The following is a 23,686-nucleotide window of genomic DNA, read 5'->3' as shown; positions in this document are numbered from 1 at the left end:
CTTCCCATGGGCCATGTATTTATTCAAGAATTATTAAATGCCCACCATATGGCAGACGCTGGTCTAGACATGGGGATGAACTTACATTCAAGTATGGTTAAAACAGACAATAGCTAATACATAAGGCTGGTCATTGAGGGGCCCATGATTGGGTTGTGCCATAGTACAGCCAGGGAAACACCCTCTGCATGAGTCTTCTAAGTGCCTTCAAGTCCCACAGCCAACCAGGCCCAGGACAATGGCTCAGACATCCTGCAGCTTGAGTTTAAACTCAGACCAGAAAAACTAAGCCATCCCATGTCTTCATCCCCTTGGTTCTCTGTCCATGCATTTTTGTCTGTTATTAAGATAGCAGCTCTCCTGCTGGTTGGTTGAGTTCTTCTCTTCTGTTCTTTCGTAAGTTTTACTTGAGAATCCCGACTTCATGTGGAGGGTGAGGGCAGAGTGCCTCGGCCCACATGGGAACCCCACCAATAGAGCTGCCCCCCAGGAAATCGCCAACAGGTCACCAGACGAGCTTTCAAGTAACATCACGGGGATCAGGACCTGGATTCCGTTTTCATTAGTCAAGGTTCCTGAAGCTAATGTGAGAATAATTGTTACTCTGTATTTATTGCTATAATTCTCACCCCCAGGTGGTTAGTTTGTTATTTCAGCAGAGATATTTAAGAGACAGAGTGTGGAGCTGTAATTGTCCTGACAGGAGCTATAAAAAAAATAGCAGGAGGCAAAGAATTGTCTGGAGGGGATGAAGAAAAAGCAGTGAATTCTGACCTTTGGCTCAGGAATCTGTCAGCAAGACCAACTCTTGTGATTTCATTCACCCAAGATCTGGTGCTCAAAGATTCTGAACACAGTGGCCATTCTTTATTTGTATGCTGCTATAAATATCTATTTATTTATATCCTGTGATGAGCCCTTGGTTCCAGGGCCAGGTACCATATGGCTAACCAACGCTCTTTCCTGCCCTGACAAGAGAGCCTGTTTGGTCCCCAAGACTTGAGGCCTATGCTGGGGTATCCAGAAGGAAAAACCCAGGCTTCCAGAATGTTGAAGAGATGCTTCTTTGGGTATATGGGGCACAGACGCCCTAAGCTTCGGGCCGCCTAGCCTGTGCACCCACACACCTTCTGCCATCACCCACACTCAGCTGGGGTGAGGACGGCAGGTTGGCAAAGGCTGGGAAGAGAGAAGAGACTGGAGTGGGGTGGGAAGTGCAGTGGTGGCTGGCTGAGACAGGAGAAGAAACACCTGCCTGTAAGATGGCTCCGGCCAGGTCTGGGTGACAAGAGCTGGGCCAAGTTTCCCCTACAGCCCAGATACTCTGCTCCATGGCTACAGTCTGTTCTTGGCTTCCTAAGACCCGTGGGGAAGGCTGATTCCTCTTATGCCGGATCTGCAAGGTAAGGAGCCCCAGGTGGCTCACACCTGGTCCCTAAGGGATGGCACTGGCCCAGGAGTAAATGGATGTGACTATAAAGAAGTGAGTGTGTCCTTCAAAATCGGTTTGTGAGTTTGTGGTGGAGGACACAGCTGAGGCTGACTCCACCAATGTACTCATGTTCCACCTCCTCGCTCACCTGTCCCCACTGCCTCCCAGGTGCCACCTCCCTCCACACACATTCCTAGAGGGGGAGGTGGCCTGGTTCTCCCCTCTCCCGCCTCACTCACCCTTCCCCAGGAGCTCCTTGGACTGGTTCGAGTGGAGGTTCTTGGCTTTGATCAGCACTACCAGGAGGCGGTTGGCAGCCGGGAGGTAGCTGATGGATAGAAGGACCTCTCCGGTTCCTGCAGACGCCTCCTGAAACAGAAGAGGGGACGCAGGAGGGGGGCCTCATTTAGGGATGGCTTCTGACCCATTCACTAATGCTGAGGCTGGGGTCACACTGGACTTGCATCCAACAGGCATCCTAGAAACATTTACCCATCAATGCTGTTTTCTCCACCCTTGCAGAAGGGAGGAGGGCACGGGGGAATCACATGTGGCATGCGCATCAATAAGGGTTTGTTTCGTTTGCCTCAAAATGTGATTTTCCAAATATCTTTTATTCAAAGCCAACATATAAAACAGATCGAAGAGATGCCACTCAGGATGCGGCAGGGGCAGAGGGCCAGAACCCCTCTCGCCCTTCATCCCCACCCCCCAGGCTCCTGCGGCATCTCTGTAGAACGCTAGGGTGCTGGAGACGGCAGTTTGAGAATCACTGCATTGACCGGTCAGGTTCCTGGGGCAGCGGGGAGCTGTGATTCATTACTCTGTTTGAAAAGCTAATTCCTTCCAGCCCCTGCAGGGCGGAGAGAGTCAATAATGTGCTGTACCAATGCTCAGTGGGGGCTTGCTTGGTCAACAGAATGGCCAACTATGTCAACGAGAAGCCAGGCAGAGGATGGAGGGCAATGCACCAGAGACCGCTGGCAATAACTGTGCTTTGCAGGAGGCGCTGATGCCTCTGTGAAGCATCCAGAAGGTCTGTCCCCCGTCTGCAGCTTTATAGAGTATCTCCACTGAAATTCCTACAAGATTTTGCTTGGAACTCCAACAAATCCACTGAGGGACGAAAATGACCAAGAGTCCCCACAGGAGGCAGGTGGCTGTCACAGTCCAAGGATAGCGCTAAGAATGCTAGGTAAGTTCTTAGGTAAATTCTAGAAGCAGACCATCTGGGTCTGAGTTCCAATCCTGCCATTTACTAGCTGTGTGACCTTAGGTAAGTTATTTAACTTTCCCAAACCTCCCTTTCCTCATCTGTAAAATGGGAATAATAATATCTCCACCCAATGGGGTTGTGGTAGAAATTAAATGAGTTAATATTTCACGGCTTTGAACACTGCCTGGCACACGCCACGCACCATGAAACTGTTTGCTTGGATCATTATCATTAGTTGTCCAAGAGGACAGCCACTACTTCTTGAGATTGGTAAGTGGGAACGTTGTTTCTGGGTGAACAGGAGCCGGTCTGGGCTTTGGGAGGGAGGCTGGATGGACGAGCTGGCCAGCCCTCTGCCCGGGTCACACCTTTCATCCAGGAAAAATGTCTTCACCACGACCCCAAGGATTCAACTAGGTGTAAGTGACTAGTCACATGATGAAACGATTTGGGAGCTGTGAGGACGTTGGCAATGGCCTGAATAATAGCAGCTAACATTAAGTCAACACTTACTTTGTGCTGGGTGCAATTACATATATATCCCACTAGGCTGTAAGCTCCACAGAGCCATCCCCAGCACCTAGCACAGAGTTGACACACAATTAATATTTGTGAGAAAGAAGGGTGAGACATCCCTTTAATCTTAACAACAAGAGTGAAAGGGATGCTAATCTTGTTCCTATTTGAAGCATAAGACCCTGCCCAAAGACTTGTCTAGGAACACAGAGGGGTGGAACCAGAGCTGGGATGGGCACCAGCCTCCTGATTCAAGGGCACTTATTGGAGGTCCACGGTTGGCCTGGGCTGTGGCCACAAGGTGACCAGGCTTGAGCCCTTCACTTCTCCCAGACCAGGTGAGAGGAGCCTGGACCCGTCAGCCCGTGAAGGGCTCGTCACCTTTGTGTAGGGTGCCAAAAGGCCCGGACAAGTCCAGCCAGCTGCACCACAGCCAGAGAATTTTAACAGCATCTGCCCCTTGGCTCTGCTGCTTGAAGTACCTGCCAACAAAAACAACCCTCTTTCTCCCTCCATCCTTCCCTGGTTTTTCCCATCCCCCATCTTTCTCTTGGGCTCTCAGTGAATCATTCAAGCTGCCCTTGGAGTGGGTCGTTCTATGGTCCCTGGTGACGCACACGCCACTTTTGGCTCAGTGTCTTCCGGGGAGAACTGGGACACTGCTAACACCTCCGTTAACCCATTCTGCCCAAGAGGAGAACATCGTCTGGGCTGCAGCAACTGAAGGCTCCATCCACCTTGTTCAAATTGCCTGCACCCTCCAGCTGGGGCGAGGGGCTCCCTAGCCTGGCCTTGGGACTCTCTCCTGCCACATACACCGAGAGCGCCACCTCCTACTTCTGACTCCATGCTGCCCTCTGAGATTGGTCACATTCGTGGTCCAAGGGGATGCGAGAGTGTATTTGTGGAACGGTGATAACTACGAGTAGGATGATGATTGAGATGGATGAGCCATGAGGGCAGGGCTGTGTCTTAATTACTGCTGTGCCCCAGCTCCCAGCATGGTGCCTGGCACATGGTGGAAACCAGACAAGGTATTCATGGAATGAATGAATGATTTGTGCTCTTCTAGGGGGAGGGAGAGAAGTGGGTTAGGTCCCTGAGACGTCTGCCTGCATGGGCCAAATTTCAGCCCTTTAAGGGGTGGGACCAGGGTCTCCAAAGCTCTAGAAGGACTCCTTCTAGCTCTAGCTCTAGATGGACTCCCTCCTCCATCTCTGGAGGAAGCTGCTTTGCCAGCTGCATAAACCAGTATTGGGTTCTCTTCCCAGGACCCCCAGCTGGGATTCCACACAAGTCCCAAATCACACACTAATTAGACCAGGAACAGCCTGGTTCCAGCTGAGAGTGGCTGTCAATTTTTATCAAATTTCTGAGCCTGGGAAAGAGAGAAAAATAAGGCAAGGAAGAGATCATAGAAAAAAGAGGAGCAGGTGGGCGTGAGAGTGTACCCTCCCTCCTGCAGCGTCCATCATGAAGGCGCCTGCTGAGGCCGCCTCTTACACCGTCAGGCACTCATGCCGCACGGTGGAGGACCACATGGGACTCACAGCTGGACCAACCTGGCCCCCAGGCCGAGCTTGCCGTGTCCCGGCTGGGCGACCGTGGGCGGGTTACTGAACTACCCCCAGCCTCAGTTCCTTTGTCTGTAAATGGGGTTGTCATGGCATCACCCTTGCTTGGTTGGTTTGGGACAGAACTTAGGTAAAGTTCTAAGCACAGCCACTGATGGGTGGTGCCCAAAAACTAGTGCCCTTCTTAGTACTTTTATTACTCTAACATGGGGGTCGGCAAACTTTTCTATAAAGGATCAGACAGTAACTATTTTACGCTTTGTGGGCTATGCAGTCTCCAGATAAGGCACTGACCAGCTGGTTCAGAGATTGGTCATCCAGAAAGTTCCCTCTAGGCACCATCATGGCAGCCCCTTGGATGAGGCCTTGACCCAGGGGCCTAAATAACTACACACTGTCCTGTAGCCCTGATCTTCCCCCGACCCCGTCACTGCCCTGGCCTGTGGGGACAGTGATCTGCTCTCCAAGGAGCCCCTCTCTGCACAGTGTGGCCTCCCAGCAGACACTTCTTCCCATTCACAGCTTCCCCAGCAGCAGAGGGGTCGGGAGAACCATCCTAGGGTAGAGCCCATGTAGAACACTGGGCTCTGCAGCTGCCCCCAGCACCCATCACTCCTTCAAAGCCCAGCGCATGCATCACGGCACACCAGGCCTTCTAGAACTTTCCATCAGAGCACTTTGGTTAGGCCCCTCTTTGATGTCTTAGGATTCAACACGTCAGATATCATCATCCTCATCACAGTCATCATCATCATTGGCATCATCACTCATCTGTTCCCGTTTCTCCCTCTGGCCTGTTTGTTCTATGAGCAGAGGGGGGCTCTAGCTGGTGCTCATCTCCCCAGCAGCACCTGGCACATAGTAGGTACACAAGGAGTATAAATGAATTTAAATAGGGATAATACTGTCAGCACCAGAGCCAATACACTCGCAACATGATGTTCTCCACTATGGTGGTGCGGAGGGGTGGTGTGTCTTTGCATGGCAAGCTAGAAGCAAAAGCACCAGGAATCCCAAATCCTGGGCTGTGGGTCTGCTCCAGTCCCCCACCCTACTCAAGACTCCGACTTGACTTGCACATTCCCGGCCCTGGGCTGGGAAGGTCTCTAAGCTCGTTCCCTGAGCACTGGCCCAGTCCTGCCGTCCCACGCTCCACTAACAGGCTTTACCCTTCCTGGCAAGAAGTCACTCTACCTTAACTGAAGTCTTCAGCTCGCCCCACTGGGCGGCCCCCAGAGGCACAGACACCCCATCCAGGCCCAGGCGGAGCTCCCCAGCCACGCTGTGGCGGGAGAAGCGGTCGCAGGTCCTCAGGGTCAGCGTCAGGGTGGCCGTGGGGAGCTCCTCCTCCGCCAGGGGGAGCACCAGGCCCTCCTCCCATGTGGTGCGCAGCTGCCGCTTCTTCAGGGCCGTCTGGGCCTCCACAGAGCCCGTCCTGTTGGCCACGCTGCCCTGGACATAGCAGTCACAGCCTCCGTCGTGGTCACCGGTCACAGCTGCAGCCAAGGAGAAAATCAGCACAGACATGCAGCTTCTAGAGCTGAAGGGGAGGGCCGGAGCACGGCCCTGCTCTGAGCTGCAGAATCCAGCTTAACGGTTACAACCTCGGGGGCCTGAAAGACCCCAGGGCTGACCACCCCGGCATGGAATCGCCTTTCTGCAAGGCCTTGAGAAACAGGAGATCCTCCGAGGGGCCAATGTCAGCACACACTGGTCCTCCGTGGAGAACGGGGACAAGACTCCCTGCTTCTGGGAGCCCTTCTGACCTCCTGACCCTGAGATGTCCCCAAGGCGCCAGGGCCCGCCAACTGCTGATGACTTTTATTAGTGTTGCTCCTGAAACGGTAATTGGCTTGTTCTGTCCTGTCAATATTTCCCACACAGCCACCGTGATGTGAGTCCCTTGGCTGCGCCCCGGTGAATGTTGTTTGATATTCTGAACCTTGGTGTTCTCAATGCTTCACGTGGTGGCAATTTGCACCTGGGGCACTTTTACGAAGGGTCCCTCAGGGACCATTTGAGAAGTGGCAGCTGATGCTTTCCAGGAAGGGAAGATGAGGGACTGGGGCCCTGTGTCCTAACAGAAAGAGCACCCACTGAGCTGCAAGGGACCTGGGTATTCTCCTCGCTCTGGCACCACTCGTTGGAGTGATCTTAGACAAGTCACCTGATGTTGCTAGGCCTCAGTTTCCTAATCTGTAAAATGGGACGATAGTGAAGACCACATGCAATAAAGTATAAAAAATAATCTAAAAAATCTTGAAAGAAAACAAAAAGGAAAAACACTCTCAAAAAAATTACAGTAAATATCACAGTCGGATTTATCCTGCCCATAGCTTCCAGCTTCCAGGAGCCGGCGTTGCCCATTGTTAGCTCTGATTCCTTTGCAAAGTCTTAGCTTTGTTTGCTGATGGTAAAGTGAACTATCAGGGTAGGGAGCCCAGGGACATCCTGACCCCTCAGAAAGACTGCCTGGTTCTAGAAATCCAGAAGCTTTGCTGACCATTCAGAACACCCCCCGTGTCCGGTGCACAGCCCTGTTCAATGGCAACGGCACCCATGGCAGAGATGGCTGGCTGTTCACCAAAAACCCATTTCCTCTTTCGGCTGGGCACCTGCGAGGCCACATTTCCCAGGCTCCTTTGCAGTCCATGGCCATGTGACTGAGTGCCAGCCAATGAGGTGTGAGCAGGGGTGGTGCACGCTGTGGGCAGGTTATGGCTTTTAAGGAATGCTTGTGCCCTCTCCCTGTATCCCTGCAGATGCAGACGACAAGGAGGCTGAGGGGATTATGGAGCCACAGATGGAAGGAGCCTGGTCCCTGAATCACCATCTGGAGGAAAGATGTCTGCCAACATGGAATCTCTACTTTAGACTGTTACATGAGAGTGAGAAAAAACCCCGATGTATCTGAGCGTCCCACGTTTCAGGGTCTGTCTGTTACAGGGTGCTAATCCAGCACCCAGGGCTCCCCGCAGCCGCAGATGCCCCCACCCCTCCTGCACGGCTCCTCCAGGGGAGACAGACACACAGAAGGCTGTGGAAGTCAGCTAAGCACATACCTTCCAGGCGAGTCACAAACAGTTCCGCCTTCTGCCGGTCATAGTCCAGGCAGTAGTGGAGTTTGGGGGCTTGGTTCCAACGGGCAGCCTTCTCTGGGTTCCAGGTCTCCATGACGCAAACATCCTCCACCACACCTGTTAAGAAGGAAAAGCCGTCACTGCCACCCGCGCCGGGGTCCTGTATTCCCGACCATGCCTTTCCCGTCTCTGCCACCTCTGCCATGAATCCAAACCCAAAGCTTCCTAGCCGGGTGCAAACTCATGGTGGCTGCTCCAGAGTGACACCTGTGGCCCTGGGCATTATATTCCAAGGGGCTGTCACAGCCCAGCGATCAAGACATGGGCTTTGGTGGCAGACACGGGCTGCTACATAATAGCTATGTGACCTTGGACACGTTACTTGACTTCTTCGAACCTCAGTTTTCTCGTCTTTACAATGGGAGTGATAACAGTTCCTTCTACCCAGAGTTCTTGTGAGCATTAAGTTGAAATAAAGTGGGGAAAATACTGAGCCCATAGCCCGGCCCGTGGTGAGATTTAAGTAAGGGGAACCGTCTCAGCCTGTGTGGTTCTGGTTGCCTTGTTTCCAGCAAACCATCCCCAGCCCGTCTCCAGCTCCCCCTCGCCCACAGCATCCAGTCCCTGCGCCCCAGGAGTTCACGGCTGGAGACAAGTGTCACAGAACAAGTCAGGAGCAGATGCTGGGGACCAGGTCAGGGATGGTGGACCCGACTTTAGTGCATGTTCAGTAAATGCTTGCTGAATGAATGAATGACCTTATCTTTAATTCAGATGTCCCTAAAACCACATGTATTGCTCACTCTGCCCCTCACTTGAACAGGAGCCAAACATCTGGAAGATTCCATTAGACACACATAATACAAGAATTAAAGGATCCAGTAGCTGCAGCAGCCTCCACTTTAAGCAAATTGGAATTGAAAAAAATTTTCGATTTTCAGAACGAATTTAGAGGGCCGACATATAAAGGAGTATTTAATTTCCAAAATGGTTCATTATTGGGTTCCTGCAAGTAGTGAAGATTCTCCCTGGTGCATCTAAAGGAACAGATGGACCAGGGTGTGAGCAATGGTCAGAAAGAGAGGCAGGACCCTTGTGACTTCCAAGGGCACCACAGAGACACCTGCAGCAGGGTCAGCGTCAGAGGGGGCATGGTGGCACCCAGGGCTCTCGGCTCTCTGACCCCTCAGCCTTCCAAATCAAAACCAAATCAAAACCAAGCCAAAGCCAGCACCACTTGGAAATGCAGGAGTGGACTCAGCCTCAAGAATCAGGACTTTGAGCTCTGCAAGGAGCTGCTAAGGACGGTCGCTGGTGGGAGCACACCACACTCAGGACATCGTGGGGACAGTGTCTGATCACTCTGGCATCCTCCCCTGCACTCCCTCGCCTCTGGTCAATTTCTGTGGACTCAGGACTTGGTTGTTGCCTTCTGGGGTGAGGAAAGGAATGAGGAACCATGAAAAGGAGAAAATGAATGAATGTGTTCAATTCTTCCAAGTCCCAGACTCCGATGTGCTCTCCTGCCCTCCTTGGTGGAGAGTGTCCAATCCTGGTTTCATCCTTTGAGAAATCTGGGGCTCCCAAGAAAGGGGAGCCCTTCTGTGATTATGATTAGGATTATGATGACCACCCCAAAAGGGTTCTCACACAAATTGTTCCCCACCTTGCAAGCTTAAGCTCTCAAGGGCTCAAGGGGTCTATTTTCCATCTGTCTAAAACGTGGGCTGGCAAACCTGGAGGCGAAGAGCCAACCAGGACTCGTTCCCGCCACAGGCACTACGTGAATTTGTTCCTGAAGAAACAGCGGGCTAGTCACTGTGTTCTGGGCTGGGTTGGGGGGCGCCTGTTCACTGGCCGGCGTGCGGCGCGGTTGGACCCAGCCTAGGAGATGTGGTAAGATGAGTGAGGTCACTGTCAGAGGCGGCTCTGCGGCTCCGGCTTCTACCGTCTCCCTCCAACCACATGAAACAAAACCCCAAGCCACCCAACAATCCACTCTCCTCGTTGTTTTTTTTTGCCTTCCTAAAAAAGCCTACATTCTCCTTGGGTTGGGGACTGTGTCTCTGCTTCATAAATCTGCCCCTGTGCCCAGCACAGTGCTGCACCCCTGAAGGGGTTGCGTTCTTGATGTTGATGCTGATGAGACTAGAAACAATCATAATAAAAGGGTTGGTTATGTCCTTTATGTCAAGCCCTAAGTTAAGCCCTTTATATGCATTATTTTATTTACACTTTACAACAACCCTACCAGGCAGGTAATAGTGTGATCCCATTTTAAAGATGAAGAAACCGAGGCCCAGAGAGATTAGCAACATGCCCAAGGCCACAGAGTGAGTATATAAAAGGGCAGAGAATTACACCCATGACTCTGAAGCCCATGTTATCACGGCTCCTTATCCCCTCTCCGTAGTTGCACACATGACTTGAAAGGGACTCTCCAGTTCCCAGTGGAAAGCTGGAGGCCTTGGGGGGATGCGATGTGGCCCCACATCGGCAGGAATAGAGGACTGTAATTCCGAGGCCCCGTGCCCACCTACTTGCCCGTGTCAGACGCCGTGGACCCTGGGGCTGGCCACACGCAGCGTCTATAGAGATGCTGTCAACCCCCCTGAGCGTTGCCTACGGGAAAGCGAGGGGCAGGAGACCCCTACCATTCTGAGGAAGGATGAAGAGCTCCTCTGTGACCTGCCTCTTGAGGCGGCTGTCACTCGGGGCCTGGGGGCTGGCAGGCGCTGCGGGCTCCTCCGTGGCCCTCAGCGTGTAGTCTGTGTAGTTGATGACCTCCGGGGCCGTCACCGCCGGCCTGGGCCCGTAGATGTCTGGGAACTTGAGGAGGGCTCTGGGCTGGACGGGCTCCGTGGACTTCTTAACGTTGAACTGCGAACACAAATCACTCTGATTAGTCCACGAGAGGAGTTCCTGCCTGTTGTCCACCCACGGAGGGAGAAGCCATGACCTGACCTTTCACAGGAGGCAGAGGGAGGGTGTGGCTCCTGTCTGCTCCGAGGAGCATGACCTGGGAAGGAAAATGTCATCTCCAAAGCCTCCAGAATCCACAGCACCATGAGTCACGCTGGGGCCTGCTGAGACGCGAGCCCTGCTCATCCATCCCCTGGTCTGCCCATCCGCCCGCCGTCTGCCCCGCTGCTGTGCCCACAGGTGCCACAAGGGCGGGTGGGCCTCCCTCCTCTGCTCTCGTCTGTGCCACCTGCCTCTGTGTTTTCTCTCCTCCTTGTCTCCATCTCTTATTCCTTCTCTCCCTCCCCTTATCCATCCAATGGCTCAGAGATGCCAGTGGTCCCTCCACACTTAGAACAAAATCCAAACTCCTTGCGGTGACCTATCAGCCCAGCCTTGCCGTGATCATCTTTTTGACATTGCCCCCAACCCTTCTCCCTCTGCTCCCCTCTGGCCACTGAGCTCCCTGCTTCTCAAACAGGCTGAACTCTTTCTGGATTGGTCTTCTGGCCCCTGACTCCTCCCGGCAAACCACCCACCCCGACCGCCACCTGCTCTAAATTAAGTCCTGCCCCAAGCCTGTCCATCCCTATCACTGCATCCTGCTCTTTGCTTTACAGCACTGAGCTCATCTTGTGTTATTTTCATCATAGGTTGGCCGGTTTGTGGCCAGTCTCTCCCACTCGTGTGTGAGCACAGGGATTGTGTCTTGTCTTGCTCCTGCTGCGTCCCTGGTGCCTAGCACAGCCTCTGTTCACAGGGAGCATGCAATATGTACCTGTGGCCAGGGCTGCCATGTTCGGTTGTATGGTTTGTGCACTGCACAAAGGTGCCCAGATGAGCGGCAAGCGGTGGCTGAAGTGCAGTTTGTGCACCATTTGCCCAGCTGTGTGCCCTGGGGCGAGGCTCAGTCCACCTGGAGGAAAGGGCATCTTTTTCTCCACTCAAAGACCCACCTGTCTGTCCAGCCTTAAGTACGCAAGGCTGCCGCATGCGGGAGTGGAATCTTCTATCTTTGCCTGCATTGGACAGAAATCTCTCCTACTTGAGGGCTTCAAAGTTGTATAACAGGCAGAAACACCAGCGGCCTGCCCAGTCCCCAGGAAATTGGGGACTGATGACCAGATCTAAAGCTTGAAATGCTGGCACCGTCAGTGGGCAGCCCACAAAACGGCCCTCAGCTTAAGGCGGGTACCGACCCACAGCAGAAGCCGCCTGCCCTCCATGCTGGTCCTCCTGCCTTCCCCTCTATGTGGCCGCTGGAGGGCCTGGCTAGGGGTCAAGGCTGCTCTACCCAGGGGCAGGAGTGACCCAGGGGCTGGGGAGGGTGGGGGTGGGGTGATGCAGGCCTGGGGTTGGGGGAGGGTGCTTCAAAGTTGACTCTGCTGCACCCTCTGCATTTCATTACCTGAGGATAACCCCTGGACATTCTGCCCTGGTTGACACTCTGTCCCCAACCATTCCTGAGGGAGGCTGGACCTCAGTGACAGGGGCACTCTTAATGTCTCATCAACTGGACAACAGACGCAGGGTGAACACAGAGGTGCAGCAGGGCCCAACGGGGCGAGCGGCAGGAGCCAGCCTCTCCTGCAGGCCACCATGCAGGTTGCTGCCCCTGCATTACCTCATGTATTCCTCAGAACTCCCTAAGGGCTTAGAGGAGCTAAAACACTCCATTCCTCTCTCAGAAACACTGCCCAGCAGACTGTAATGCAGCCCAAGCAGGGACATGGCTATCCTGATCTCTGCAGGGTGTGCCCGGTGCCCATGGGCTCCAGAAGCATCTCTGACTTATAGGGAGTGAAGCTGCCGGGATCAGGCAGTGAGGGGGGTGGCAGGATTAAACTGACATCAGCCTGGCTCCAAAGCTCACTGCACCTGTGGCTCCCAACCCTTTTCCTGCCTTTGAGCCTGTGCCAGGCACAGCACCCACCCATCAGGAACGTTTGTCATGGATACACAGAGCGACTAGTCGCCTGGGGAGGGACCTGTATGATTTGCAATATCAGGTCCCCTTTGCACCTGCACCCCATGGAGAGTGTCACTGGGCATCAACAAGAGGCCTGGCTTCTAGCACTGACCCTACTGCTGGAGCTAATAACTTTGGCAGGTCATTTCACCTGAGTTGTCACCTCAAGCGACAGGTGATTGATTTCAAGGTTTGTTCCACTCCCACACTCTGAGCTGCAAAGAGGTGGGAGACACAGTTCTTTATTTGCAGGTGCAGGTGAGTTGGGGAGAGAATCACAAACAGGAGAGCGAACAACAGGTATATTTCACTGTTCCCACTGCAGTACAGAAGCGGGCAGCAGGCAGTTTTGTAAATAACCAATGGGAGAGAAAAGACGGTAGATGAGGGGGGATAGCTGAGGAATCCGGGAGTTCGAGGGGGAGCCAGGGTGGGAGCTAGACCTTGAAGGAGAGGGGATTGGAAGGTAGGGAGAAGGGTGGGGAGGAAGGTTGTGGGCCAGGGCCACAGAGCAATGACTGATGTCCCCATGTCATTTTATCCTCCACAAAGTGGTGTCCACCTCCAATACCTCATCTAAGCCCGAGTTCCATTTCTTATGCCTTTCACAATGAGGAAACGGAGGCTCGAGGAAGTTCAAGGTCAGACAACTGACAAGTGGTATATAATTGAGCCTCCAGATATCTTGACTTCAAATTTGTGTCATTTCCACTGCCCTGCAGCTGTTTCTCAGAAAACATCCCTATTGTCTGGGACGCCGGATGCGAAGTGGCAATCGTAGCGTCCTGGGGTTCAGGCTCCTGCTGGTCCCTCCTGTTCTTTAGCACGAAAGCGCTCAACTCCCCCCAGGCCGCTGGACCACGCACTCGCTTCTCGGGGTCACCCTGTTCTGTCACTTGTTGGGGTCAGAACTAAGGCCGTTTGGCAGGTTTGGGGAACACCTTGGTGTTTATACTTGGTTTCAATCGTTTTAAAAAAAGAGCTGTTGATTAATTCCCAGTTTGATCAAATTTGGCCAATTTTGCATTTTTCATGGGGAAATAATCATCCAGTTTAGCTCTGAGGGAGGCTCGCTCTGTGTTGCCTTAAGTCTCTGCAGAGCCTGGGTCCCCATCCCTCCCTACTCCGTGGGTCTGTTTGTGGACCCCTGAGAAGCCCAGGAGCCTGTGACAAGGGCTTAAAATGCACCCCAGGGCAGGAGCTTGGGCTTTTCTCCCAATATCCATCCCTCTCCCTCCGCCTTCCCTCCAGGTCAGCAGCTTTTGTGCGTTCCACTCCAGGCCCAGCTCCGGGGCAGGGAGGGTTCTCTTTGGTCTGATCCCATCGGTTCTTGGCATTATCTTGGTGACTGTTTCTGGCCCAGGAGTTGGCACCTGTCCTGGAGAAGCCAACAGACAGGATGTGAGGACTGGCATCCCGTGGTAGGAGAAGAGACTCTCTCCCTCGCTGGACGGAAAGCATGTGGCCCTGTCTTGTGACTGCAGGGTCAGCCAGCCTTAGGACAAAGCCGATGAGATGGACAGCAGGGTAGAGAGACAGAAGGAAGCTGTGTCTCGGATGACAGTGTCATTAAGCCACTGAGTCAACCAACCTTGAAATCTGTCCCACCTCTGCTCTTAAGTCACATGAGCAATACTGATATTGTTTAAGCGGGTTTGAATTGGGGTCTTGGTGACTTGCAGTCAAGAGCATCCCAGATGGATGCACTGCATTTTTAATGAGCATCACAGGAGAGCATGACCCTGGTGTAGAGAAATTCTGCCTATGGTGACACCCCTCCCCCACCCCGAACCTCTCTGCATCCAGACGAAGTCATCCTCGTTTGCTGTTTATCCTCACCCTGTCTTGTACGATCTTGTGCGGCAATGGCTGTCTTTAGTGGAGAATGACTTACAGCCCTTGACCAGGCCAAGAGCAATCTGATGACTGTTACATGAGCCTCTTCCAGTAGTGGGAGCAGCAGCTGATTACCTATCTCGTTCTCTTGTACAATCTTATTTATTGCATTTCAAAACCCTGGTTGCACCACATCTTTCAATTGAATCTGTTTCCACTTAAATAGCTTAAACTTCAGGGCCCAAGAAGCAGAAAAGAGGTTTAGGGAGTTGAAGGAGGGAGCCCGGGAAAGGATTATAGGTGGAGCACAGGAATGCCTGGGAAGGAGGGGTGCCCAGGGGAGCAGAACCCTATGGAAGGATCCCTGCTGGAGCCTTAGGCCGTGATGTAGGAGGGGCAGGATTTAGAAGCAGGATTCTCCTCTAAATGTGCCTTGAACCCAGGCAAGAGGGCCTGGAAATACAGCTGCAGGATGAATCAGGGAAGTTTCCAGTGGGGGAAGGCATTCAACAATTCAGCCCCCTCTGATGCATCTCCTGGGGTTCGTCCTGCCTCCCCTGTTTCCGGGGCCTTGGGCCACTTCCTCCTCCCCACTGTGGGCAGCTCTGCATGGACTCCGACCAGCTCCACGTGGGCACAGCCCCACAGTGCCTCCTGTCACGATCATGCCCCGCCCCTCTTGCCACTCGCCCTGGGGCTTCTCAGTGGCCGCTGAGGTGTGAGACCCCCACGGATACTCTGTGTCCACGCAAGGGCAACCCAGACGTGCCAGAGTTAAAACTCCATCCGGGGAACTTGACCACTGTGAGCTGGAAGCCAGACACCGAATTCTCCCTTCTTCCTCACTGCCCCTCCCACAGTGTCTTCAGTGGCCTTTCGGAAGATGACTTCTCGAGATCCAGCGGTCGCTCTTGACACCATCTGGGCTCAGTAATGTGCCCTCCCGCATCCCCTCCCCCTGCATCCCTGGACTGCACTTCCTGACGACAGCCAGCACGGAGGCGGCTGGAGGCCTCAACTTTCCCGTCATCCAGGCTAAGACAGATGGCTCGGTGGGTGGACCCGAACCTCCATTTAATGAACAAATATTTATTGAGCCCTACTACAGACAGGTCCTACGCTATGTGTTAGGAACACAGATGTGAACAAGACAGATGCTGGCCTTCCCTCATGAGGTTTATGTTGGAAAACGAGAAATTAATTATGTAGTTAATGATCTGTAAACGAACACTTAACCTTACCAGAGACGTTAGGTGACCCTTCTGTGACGGGATTAATTTTTTCACCGAAAGACTGCTTATTACTTTGGGTTTTCACGCTGGGGCATCCATATGAAAGCATCATAGTACCCAGGAAGTTCTGGGGGACGGCGGGGAAGCAGACTCGGCTGGAGGAAAGGACAGATGGCTTTGACGTTTTTTCTTTTAACCACTTGCACCACCAGGCCAGCCCTGGCTTTGACTTTTATACTCGAACTTTAAAAAACAGAGAGCAGAGAGGAAAGTCGGACATAGAATATTTGGACGATGACAAACACAGGCCTGTGCAGCCACAGCTAGGTACAATGGAGCCCCCCTCAGAGGGGAGCTGGGCCAGGGGAGAGGGGCCTGCCAGCTTCTGTCACTCTGGACTCTAATAATGGTAATTAGCATGCTAACGTGTGTACAAGAGTTTGAAATATAGCCCGGTGGTCAATGTTCACACTCTAAAACCAGTCAGCTTGGTTGGAGTCCAGGTTCTGCCAGTCACATGCTGTGTGATCTTGCATCTGATGAATTAACCTCTCTGTGCCTCCAGTGTCTTCATCTGTAAAACGGGCATGCTAACAATAGCACCTGTCTCCTGGGGTTGTGTTAAGGAGTAGATGAGACAACCTGTGTAGAGCTCCTAGCACAGAGGCTGGCACAGCAAACCCTGAATAAGTGTTGGAAATACTTTTGCTTGACTGTAGGGTGTAGACCAGTGCTATGCAAAATGGGGTTCATGCATTGGGGCCAGTCCATGAACACTGTTTTACTCCTTTGTGATGAAATAAGTAGGCATTAAAACAAAACAAAACAAACAGGTCCTTTCCCCACAGATGGTGTGAGAAGCTCTGGTCTAGACCCAGCTTCCTTCTCACCCCAGAGCTGCTGTGGCAGGTGCTTCTACAGTGGCTCCCAGGGCCCCTCACGTCCTGGGTGCACACCTGTGTAAACCCCTCCCCTTGAGCCTGGGCCAGCCCTTGTGACTTGCTTCTGATGAAGAGAATCGGCAACGTGATGGGAGGTCACTTCTGAGATTAGGTCACAAAAATCAGATTCCACCTCACCTGCTCCCTCTGATGAAGCAGGCTGCGATGGTGGGGGCTGCCCTATGGAGAGGCCCATGTGGCGAGGACTCGAGGGCAGCCCAGGAGGAACTGAATCCTGCAACAACCACGTGAGTGAACTTGGAAGTGGATCCTTCCCCGATCGAGCCTTCAGATGAGGATGACCCAGGATGACACCTTGACCCTGAGCCAGAGGACCCAGTGACGCCATGACCATATTCTGACCCTCAGAAACTGTGACACAATAAGTGTTACATTAAGCCACTAAGTTTTGGGGTAATTTGTTACACAGCAATAGATAATAATACATCTGTTCATGAGAATTATCCAAGATGGTGTTAAAAAATATAGGTACCACTGCATATCTATTAGAATGGCTAAAATGAAAAAGAATGACAATGCCAAATGTTGGCAAGGATGTGAAACAACGGGAATGCTCATACATTGCTGGTGGAAGGGAAAATGGTAAGCCACTTTGGACAATTGGTAGTGTCTTAAAAGTTAAACTTATATCTACCCTATGACCCAGCAGTTCCATTCCTAGATATTTATCCAAGGAAACTGAAAATATATGTTCGCAAACAGACTTATGTGTGGGGGCCGGCACGGTGGTATAGCGGTTAGGTGCGTGCGCTCCACTTCAGTGGCCTGGGCTTCAGAGGTTCGGATCCCAGGCGTGCACCGACACACACCGCTTGTCAAGCCATACTATGGTGGTGTCCTATAGAAAGTAGAGGAGCACGGATGTTAGCCCAGGGCCAGTCTTCCTCGGCAAAATGAGGATTGCCATCGGATGTTAGCTCAGGGCTAATCTTCCTCACACACACACACACACACACACAAAAAGACTTATATGTGATTACTGATGGTAACTTTACTCATATCAACCAAACAAGGAAAGCAGCCCAGGTGTCCATGAACAGGAGAATGGATACATAAATTGTGGCATATTCTTACAATGGAATACTCCTCAAAAATAAAAAGGAACGAGTTATGAGTACACTCAGCAACAGGGAAAAATCACAAAAACATATTGAGTGAAAGAAGGCATGATACATAAGAATATATCCTGCACCATCCCATTTATATCAGTGGTTCTCAACTCAGAGGACATTGGCAATGTCTGGGGATATTTTTGGTTGTCACAGCTAGTGGGTAGAAGCTGTTAGCCCATGGAGGCCAGGAATTCTGCTAACCATCCCACAATGCACAGGACAGCTCCCTACAACAAAGAATTATCCAACCCAAAATGTCAGTAGTGCCGAGGCTGAGAAACGTTGGTTTATATGAAGTTCTAGAACAGACGAAACTAATCAATGCTGATAGAAATCAGAACAATGTTGCTTCTGGGGAAAACCGAGTGGTAAGAGCATGTTAGAGATATGGGTTCCAGCCTAGGGAATAAATATTGTCAAAATTGATCAAACTATAAACTTAGAATGGGTGCATTTCACTGTAGGTGAACTGTACCTCAAAAAAAATTTAGCGAGATAACAGAGATACATACACACACGCGCGCACACACGCACACACACCCCCTTCTATCCACCCTGCTGAATTAGGCTTTCTGGGGTGGGTGTGAGAATCTGAATGCTCAGTCAGTGTCCCAAGTGACTCCTCCATACAGCCAGCCCCGAACCTGCCTACGGACCTGTGTTTAGGATCCAGTGGGCTCTGGATCACTGTTTCTCGAACTTTCCTTCCGAAGCACCTGGAGGCAGAGGAGGGTAACGCGCTCCAGGTAGTGGGAAGTCTCCTGGAGCGACTGGGACTCTTTCTTGAAATCTCTGGTTCTATCTTTAAAATTCATGTGACTTTTTGTCTTTGACACCATGTGGTTGCTTGTTTTAGTATTAAAATGTCTTACATTCTCATCAGGAAGGAAAAGTTTGCCTTGTTTATTTTGTGACTTCCAGGATGCTGGCTGGTACCACACTCCCTCCGCTCCCCCTCCAACACACACACACACACAATCACACAGTCTCACAATACACACTCACACATATATACACTCACACATTCTTATATATACACACTCACGTACACACACGTTCTCCCCTAGTGGAGAAGCAGCACTCTCTCTCCCTCATGTCTGGACAATAGGCATCAAGTCCATTAGATAAGGGGCCGGCCCTGTGGCTTAGCGGTTAAGTGCGCGCGCTCTGCTACTGGTGGCCCGGGTTCGGATCCCGGGCGCGCACTGACGCACCACTTCTCCGGCCATGCTGAGGCCACGTCCCACATACAGCAACTAGAACGATGTGCAGCTATGACATACAACTATCTACTGGGGCTTTGGGGGGAAGAAAAAGTCCATTAGATCAGCTAGAAGTTAACTGAGAGAGACAGTAATTTTACATGCAGGGAAGGGCCAACTAGGAGAGGCTGAGTCTGTGAGTGGGACCAGCCCTCTTTCCAAGTTCTCCTTCCAACCATATAGATAGCTTTCCTGGGGAGAATGTGGGGTGCAGCTGTAGAAGCTTTTAACCAACCCAAAGGCTGGATCCCCTTTGCCCACTTTTCCATAGAGCATCCTTTCACAGACCCACACCTGGTTGAACCTTCCCGGCTGGCAGGCCACTTGTTAACAGCCTTGTATTAGTCAAGGAAGGCCAGCTACTCATAACAGACCGCCCCCAATCCTCAGTGGCTGAACACAATGAAAATTGATTTCTCGAAGTCTTAAAGGGCCTACTGGTTCTTCTCGGAACTTGGAGTCCCAGCCTCTTCCATCTCGTGGTTCTGCCACCTGTACCCTGCACTGTTCAGATATGAGCTCCCTGAGTCCTCACCATAACCCCATCAGGAAGCACTATAATGATCAATCCCATTTTACAGACAAGGATGTACGGTAGCTAGTGAGTGGCAGAGGCTCCATTCAGACCCAGGCTGACTCTCTCCAGAGCCCTGCGCTGACCCACTCTGCCGTGCCTCCAGGCTCTTCACCCACCTCCTCACATTTCTGGTCATTTCTTACCCCTCACCCACGGTTTTGTGCCACTTAGACTGATGCTTAGGCCGCTGCCTGGCCCATCACCACTTATTCTGCCCCTGTATGCCCTTTAGTGAGAGGAACGGGGCTGTAAGTGCTCTGATGTGCATCAATTTCACCCGTGGACATGTAAAATTCAGATCCCCAGGCCTCCCCCAGGGGTCTCACTCAGGGGTCTTAGGTGGAGCCTGGAGAATCTGCATGTCTATGAAGCTCCCCAGGGTGACCGCGATGTGGGTGGTCCCTGCAACGAAGGGAGAACATTCTGGTTTGGGGGATGCCCCCAAACTCCAGGTGGGGTAGATGTAGAAATGTCCTCTTGTGTAGTGAGCTGCTCACAGCACAACCTCACCATCTCAGTCAAGTCCTCCCGCTGCCCACTGACATTTATTTGTCTGGTAGACCTCCAGCTCCTGGGGAGCTGCTGGTACCAGGGCTCTACTTCTCTGCTGCTTATGGGAGAATCCACAGGATCAGGTCCCAGGGGAGGGAACATTCCAAGCTGCAAAGTTGGAATTCTCTTTGAAGAACCAGCTTGTCTTCTGGTCCAGGCACCATGCAGTGTTTCCATGGCGACCCAGCCATCATACATCTTTTGTTTCCTTTCCAACACCCTCTCTTTTGTTTATTATAAGTCTGTGCCCCCAGTCCCCTCTCAAATCCCCTTCCCTTGGGACTTACCTCCTGCTAGCCTCTTTCCCTTCTGTGGTTATTTTAAAATCTAAAAGGGCAAGTTCGTGGTTGACCCAGCACATTCCCTGCCCCCTAGCTGGTACCTAATGCAACAGACTAGGAGGTTTGTTGGTGGGTTAGCCCTGCCATCAGTCGGGTCAATGTGCCTCTCCCAACCCGGCAAGAACGAGACACGGCTGGGAATAACAGCCATCCCCAGTGCAAACTCTTTCTCTGCTGATAGTCATTCATTCAGCCATTTGTTCAACATTTATTAAATCTCTGGATGCTGATCAGCTGCAGCAACAACAATGTCCAATCATTTTCCTTGCAGGGTGGGCATTGCCAGTGGAGCAGGGAGCAAGAAACCAGCAGATGCAAAAGGCAATCTCAGGTACGAATAAGTACTATCAAGACAGGGATAGACGGCAACGGAGGTGGAAGGGAAGAGAAGTTGTGTCCGCCAAGAATCTGAGGGTCAGGAAAGTCTTCCTGAGCTAAAATTTGAGGGAAAAACCATACCTAGCATTAATCATGTGTCAGATAAAAGTATAAGCATTTTACCCACAGGGCTCCATTTAAACCTTACAGTCTCCTGAGGGAGTGTTATTGTTTACAGAGGAGGACACAGAGGCACAGAGGACTGAAGTCTGAAGTCACGTGGTTAACTAGACGCAGAGCTGGGATTTGAACCCAGGCAGATGACTGTGGAGCCTGCAGGCTTTACATCTCGGCCATGCACTTCCCTGCCTGGACAAGACCAAAGAACCAAAGGCGGGACGGTGTGTTATCTTTCTAAGGTCTTGGGTAGATCTAAGGAGAAGCCTACTGGGGCTGGGGGAGGGATGTCTCACCTCCACCCTGGTGCACAGCCGTCCATCCATTCATTCATTCCATCAAGCTTCCTTCAACATTGAGAACATTTCACATGACGGAGGCCACCGCAGACACTGGTGCCTGCTCTCACACACAGTCTGTGTGTGTGGGGAGGAATGGGCGGTGGGGAGATTGGTATACATAATAACCGATAAGATGGAGACCAGCAAAATACGAGACAGAATACATAGGAGCACGTCAAACTTTGCCTGTGGAGGGGGCAGGTGGGATGTGTGTGGAAGGCAGAGATTGTCAGGAAGATTCAGGAACTCTGACTTTTGGTTGGGTGCCCCCCCGAAGCCCGGGCAGCAGGTTGACAGGTGGAGCAGGGGAGCGAGCATTCTGGGCCAAGGCAGCAGCATGAAAGTCTGCAGCAGGTTCAACTAAAGCTTAAAGCCCCAGGAGAACAGAAGGGACAATGAGTGTTGCTATAATCCCAACATTTCTGGAGCAAACAGAGTTTACAAAAACAAAACAACAACAAAAACTTCCACGGGACTGGGAACCACAAAATGGCAAGATCCTGCCTAGAGAGTTACTTCTCGTAGGTGGTCCCTGCGTTAACTTCATCAGCCATGTCCCAGTGCCTGAAAGGGCAAGGTGGCCGCCATGTCTTGAACACTTCTTGTGTAGCAGACGCTCTCTGCAAAGCACTACAGACTTTATTGTATTCAGTCCTCTCACAACCCTACAGATAAGTGCCTAATATTTTCTCTATTCTATACCTTAATATTAATAAATAAAAATAACCTAATTCTTTTCTCTACTCTAAGGAGGAGGCAATTGAGACTCAGAGAGTTTGAAACTTGCCCAAGGTCCCGCAGCTCATGTATGACAGTGTGAGCTTGGAACTCAATCCACCCAAGGCCCGTGCTGCTAACCACCACACTGCACCACGTGGTTCTCTGGGGCTATGACTCTGGACACCAACCCTAAACACGTGCAAATGGAAAAGTCCAAATCATCGCTTTTGATTGGCTGACAGGCGCTACATCATTAGACTGTTGACCCCGTTGCTCTCCCCACCACGTTGTCTGGTTGTTTTAATGAACTACCCAGATGTTTGGGCATTAACTTTGTTACTGCTTTCAGTTCTGAATCTGGGCTTGACATTCTTTGTGGCAAAAATGTGTTTCACTGGTGACCTGAGCCAAGACGTCAAGACTATGTTGTCACCTGACCAACACTCGTCATAAGCATTGTTTCAAAGCTGGGGTGTTTTTAAAGGTCACAGAAAATCCCTCTGGTCAGTCATCTGTGGCTCAAACACAGCCTTCCCATCCCATCCACCCCATCCTTATCCTCCCATCTCCAGCCGCCATTACAGGGCTGTTGGCAACGGGTTTGACTCAGAGCAGATTCTCTCAGCTAGCCTTTAACTTCCAAAATTTCCACTTGCCCCTCCCCCCACTGTATTGGTTAACTAGGGCCTTAAAAATCTCTCTTTTTAAACTGAGCCCATATATAGGAGCAAGATCTCAGCCTTACATCATCAATAACTTCTATAAGGTGGGAACACACATGTTTAATATCAGTGTCTGTGGTCTTAACCAACAGTGTCCATTTGAATACTTTAGACATTTTTTCCCTCAGTTTCTCATTTGTGGGGGCTATATTTTTAATGTAAAAAAGTCATTTTGGTATTAAAGGCTGAAAAATATGGTTACACGCCAGCTTCCTTGACATTGAATTCAGGGTCTTCTTCCAGAACAGCTGTAAGATTTTTTGATTCCATGATGCTCTGATAACTAATGAAACCATTGGCGGAGGCAACAATTTTCAACCTTGTTATTATGCCAGTATATTACGAATGATACTAAAGTACTGAAATTTGATAGTTTTTTACCCATTTAAAAATTGATTGGAGCACATTCCAGGCTGTTCTTATAACAATACCTCTTTCACACATTTGCTTTCTGATAGTGGGAGAGAAAGGAGGTGAATTCTGCAGAACCCTTCGAGCATGTGAATATCATCCAACAAAGGGGATGCACTGTGGGAAAAAAGTGCAGAGAACCACGAATTGAATTCCTCCATGCACTTAGGTGCCCACACTTGGAAAAGCATATCAATTTCTAAACTGGTGGTTTAAAAAACAGCCAAGTTGTAAAGTGCGCCTTTAAAATAGGACAGTGACTGTTTTACTAGATTCTCCTTCTATTTTGGTTTTAAGCCAAAACCCTCCAATTAAGCAACTCTCAGATTTCTCTCCAGATGATGGGCACACACTTGTTGTCTGCTAACTATGTAT

The 23,686-nt window shown here is 51.3% G+C and overlaps 1 protein-coding gene across 1 annotated transcript in view; it reads right to left on the bottom strand.

The window, feature by feature from the left end:
- SYT13 (synaptotagmin 13) overlaps positions 1 to 23,686 on the bottom strand; it is a 43,531-nt gene that overhangs the window by 3,858 nt on the left and 15,987 nt on the right. Inside the window, exons 2-5 of the mRNA XM_004436894.3 lie at positions 10,473 to 10,698; positions 7,801 to 7,935; positions 5,933 to 6,234; positions 1,672 to 1,801 (exon numbers count right to left, since the gene is read on the bottom strand). Of these exons, the coding sequence (XP_004436951.1) occupies positions 1,672 to 1,801; positions 5,933 to 6,234; positions 7,801 to 7,935; positions 10,473 to 10,698 (793 nt within the window). The remainder of the gene's footprint in view (positions 1 to 1,671; positions 1,802 to 5,932; positions 6,235 to 7,800; positions 7,936 to 10,472; positions 10,699 to 23,686) is intronic.

The sequence above is a fragment of the Ceratotherium simum genome, chromosome 34, assembly GCF_057802395.1.
Source record: "Ceratotherium simum simum isolate JZ-2026a chromosome 34, ASM5780239v1, whole genome shotgun sequence".
NCBI lineage: Eukaryota > Metazoa > Chordata > Mammalia > Perissodactyla > Rhinocerotidae > Ceratotherium > Ceratotherium simum.
The sequence above is the reverse complement of the archived record's forward strand: the minus strand, read 5'-3'. Positions and strand labels throughout refer to the sequence as shown.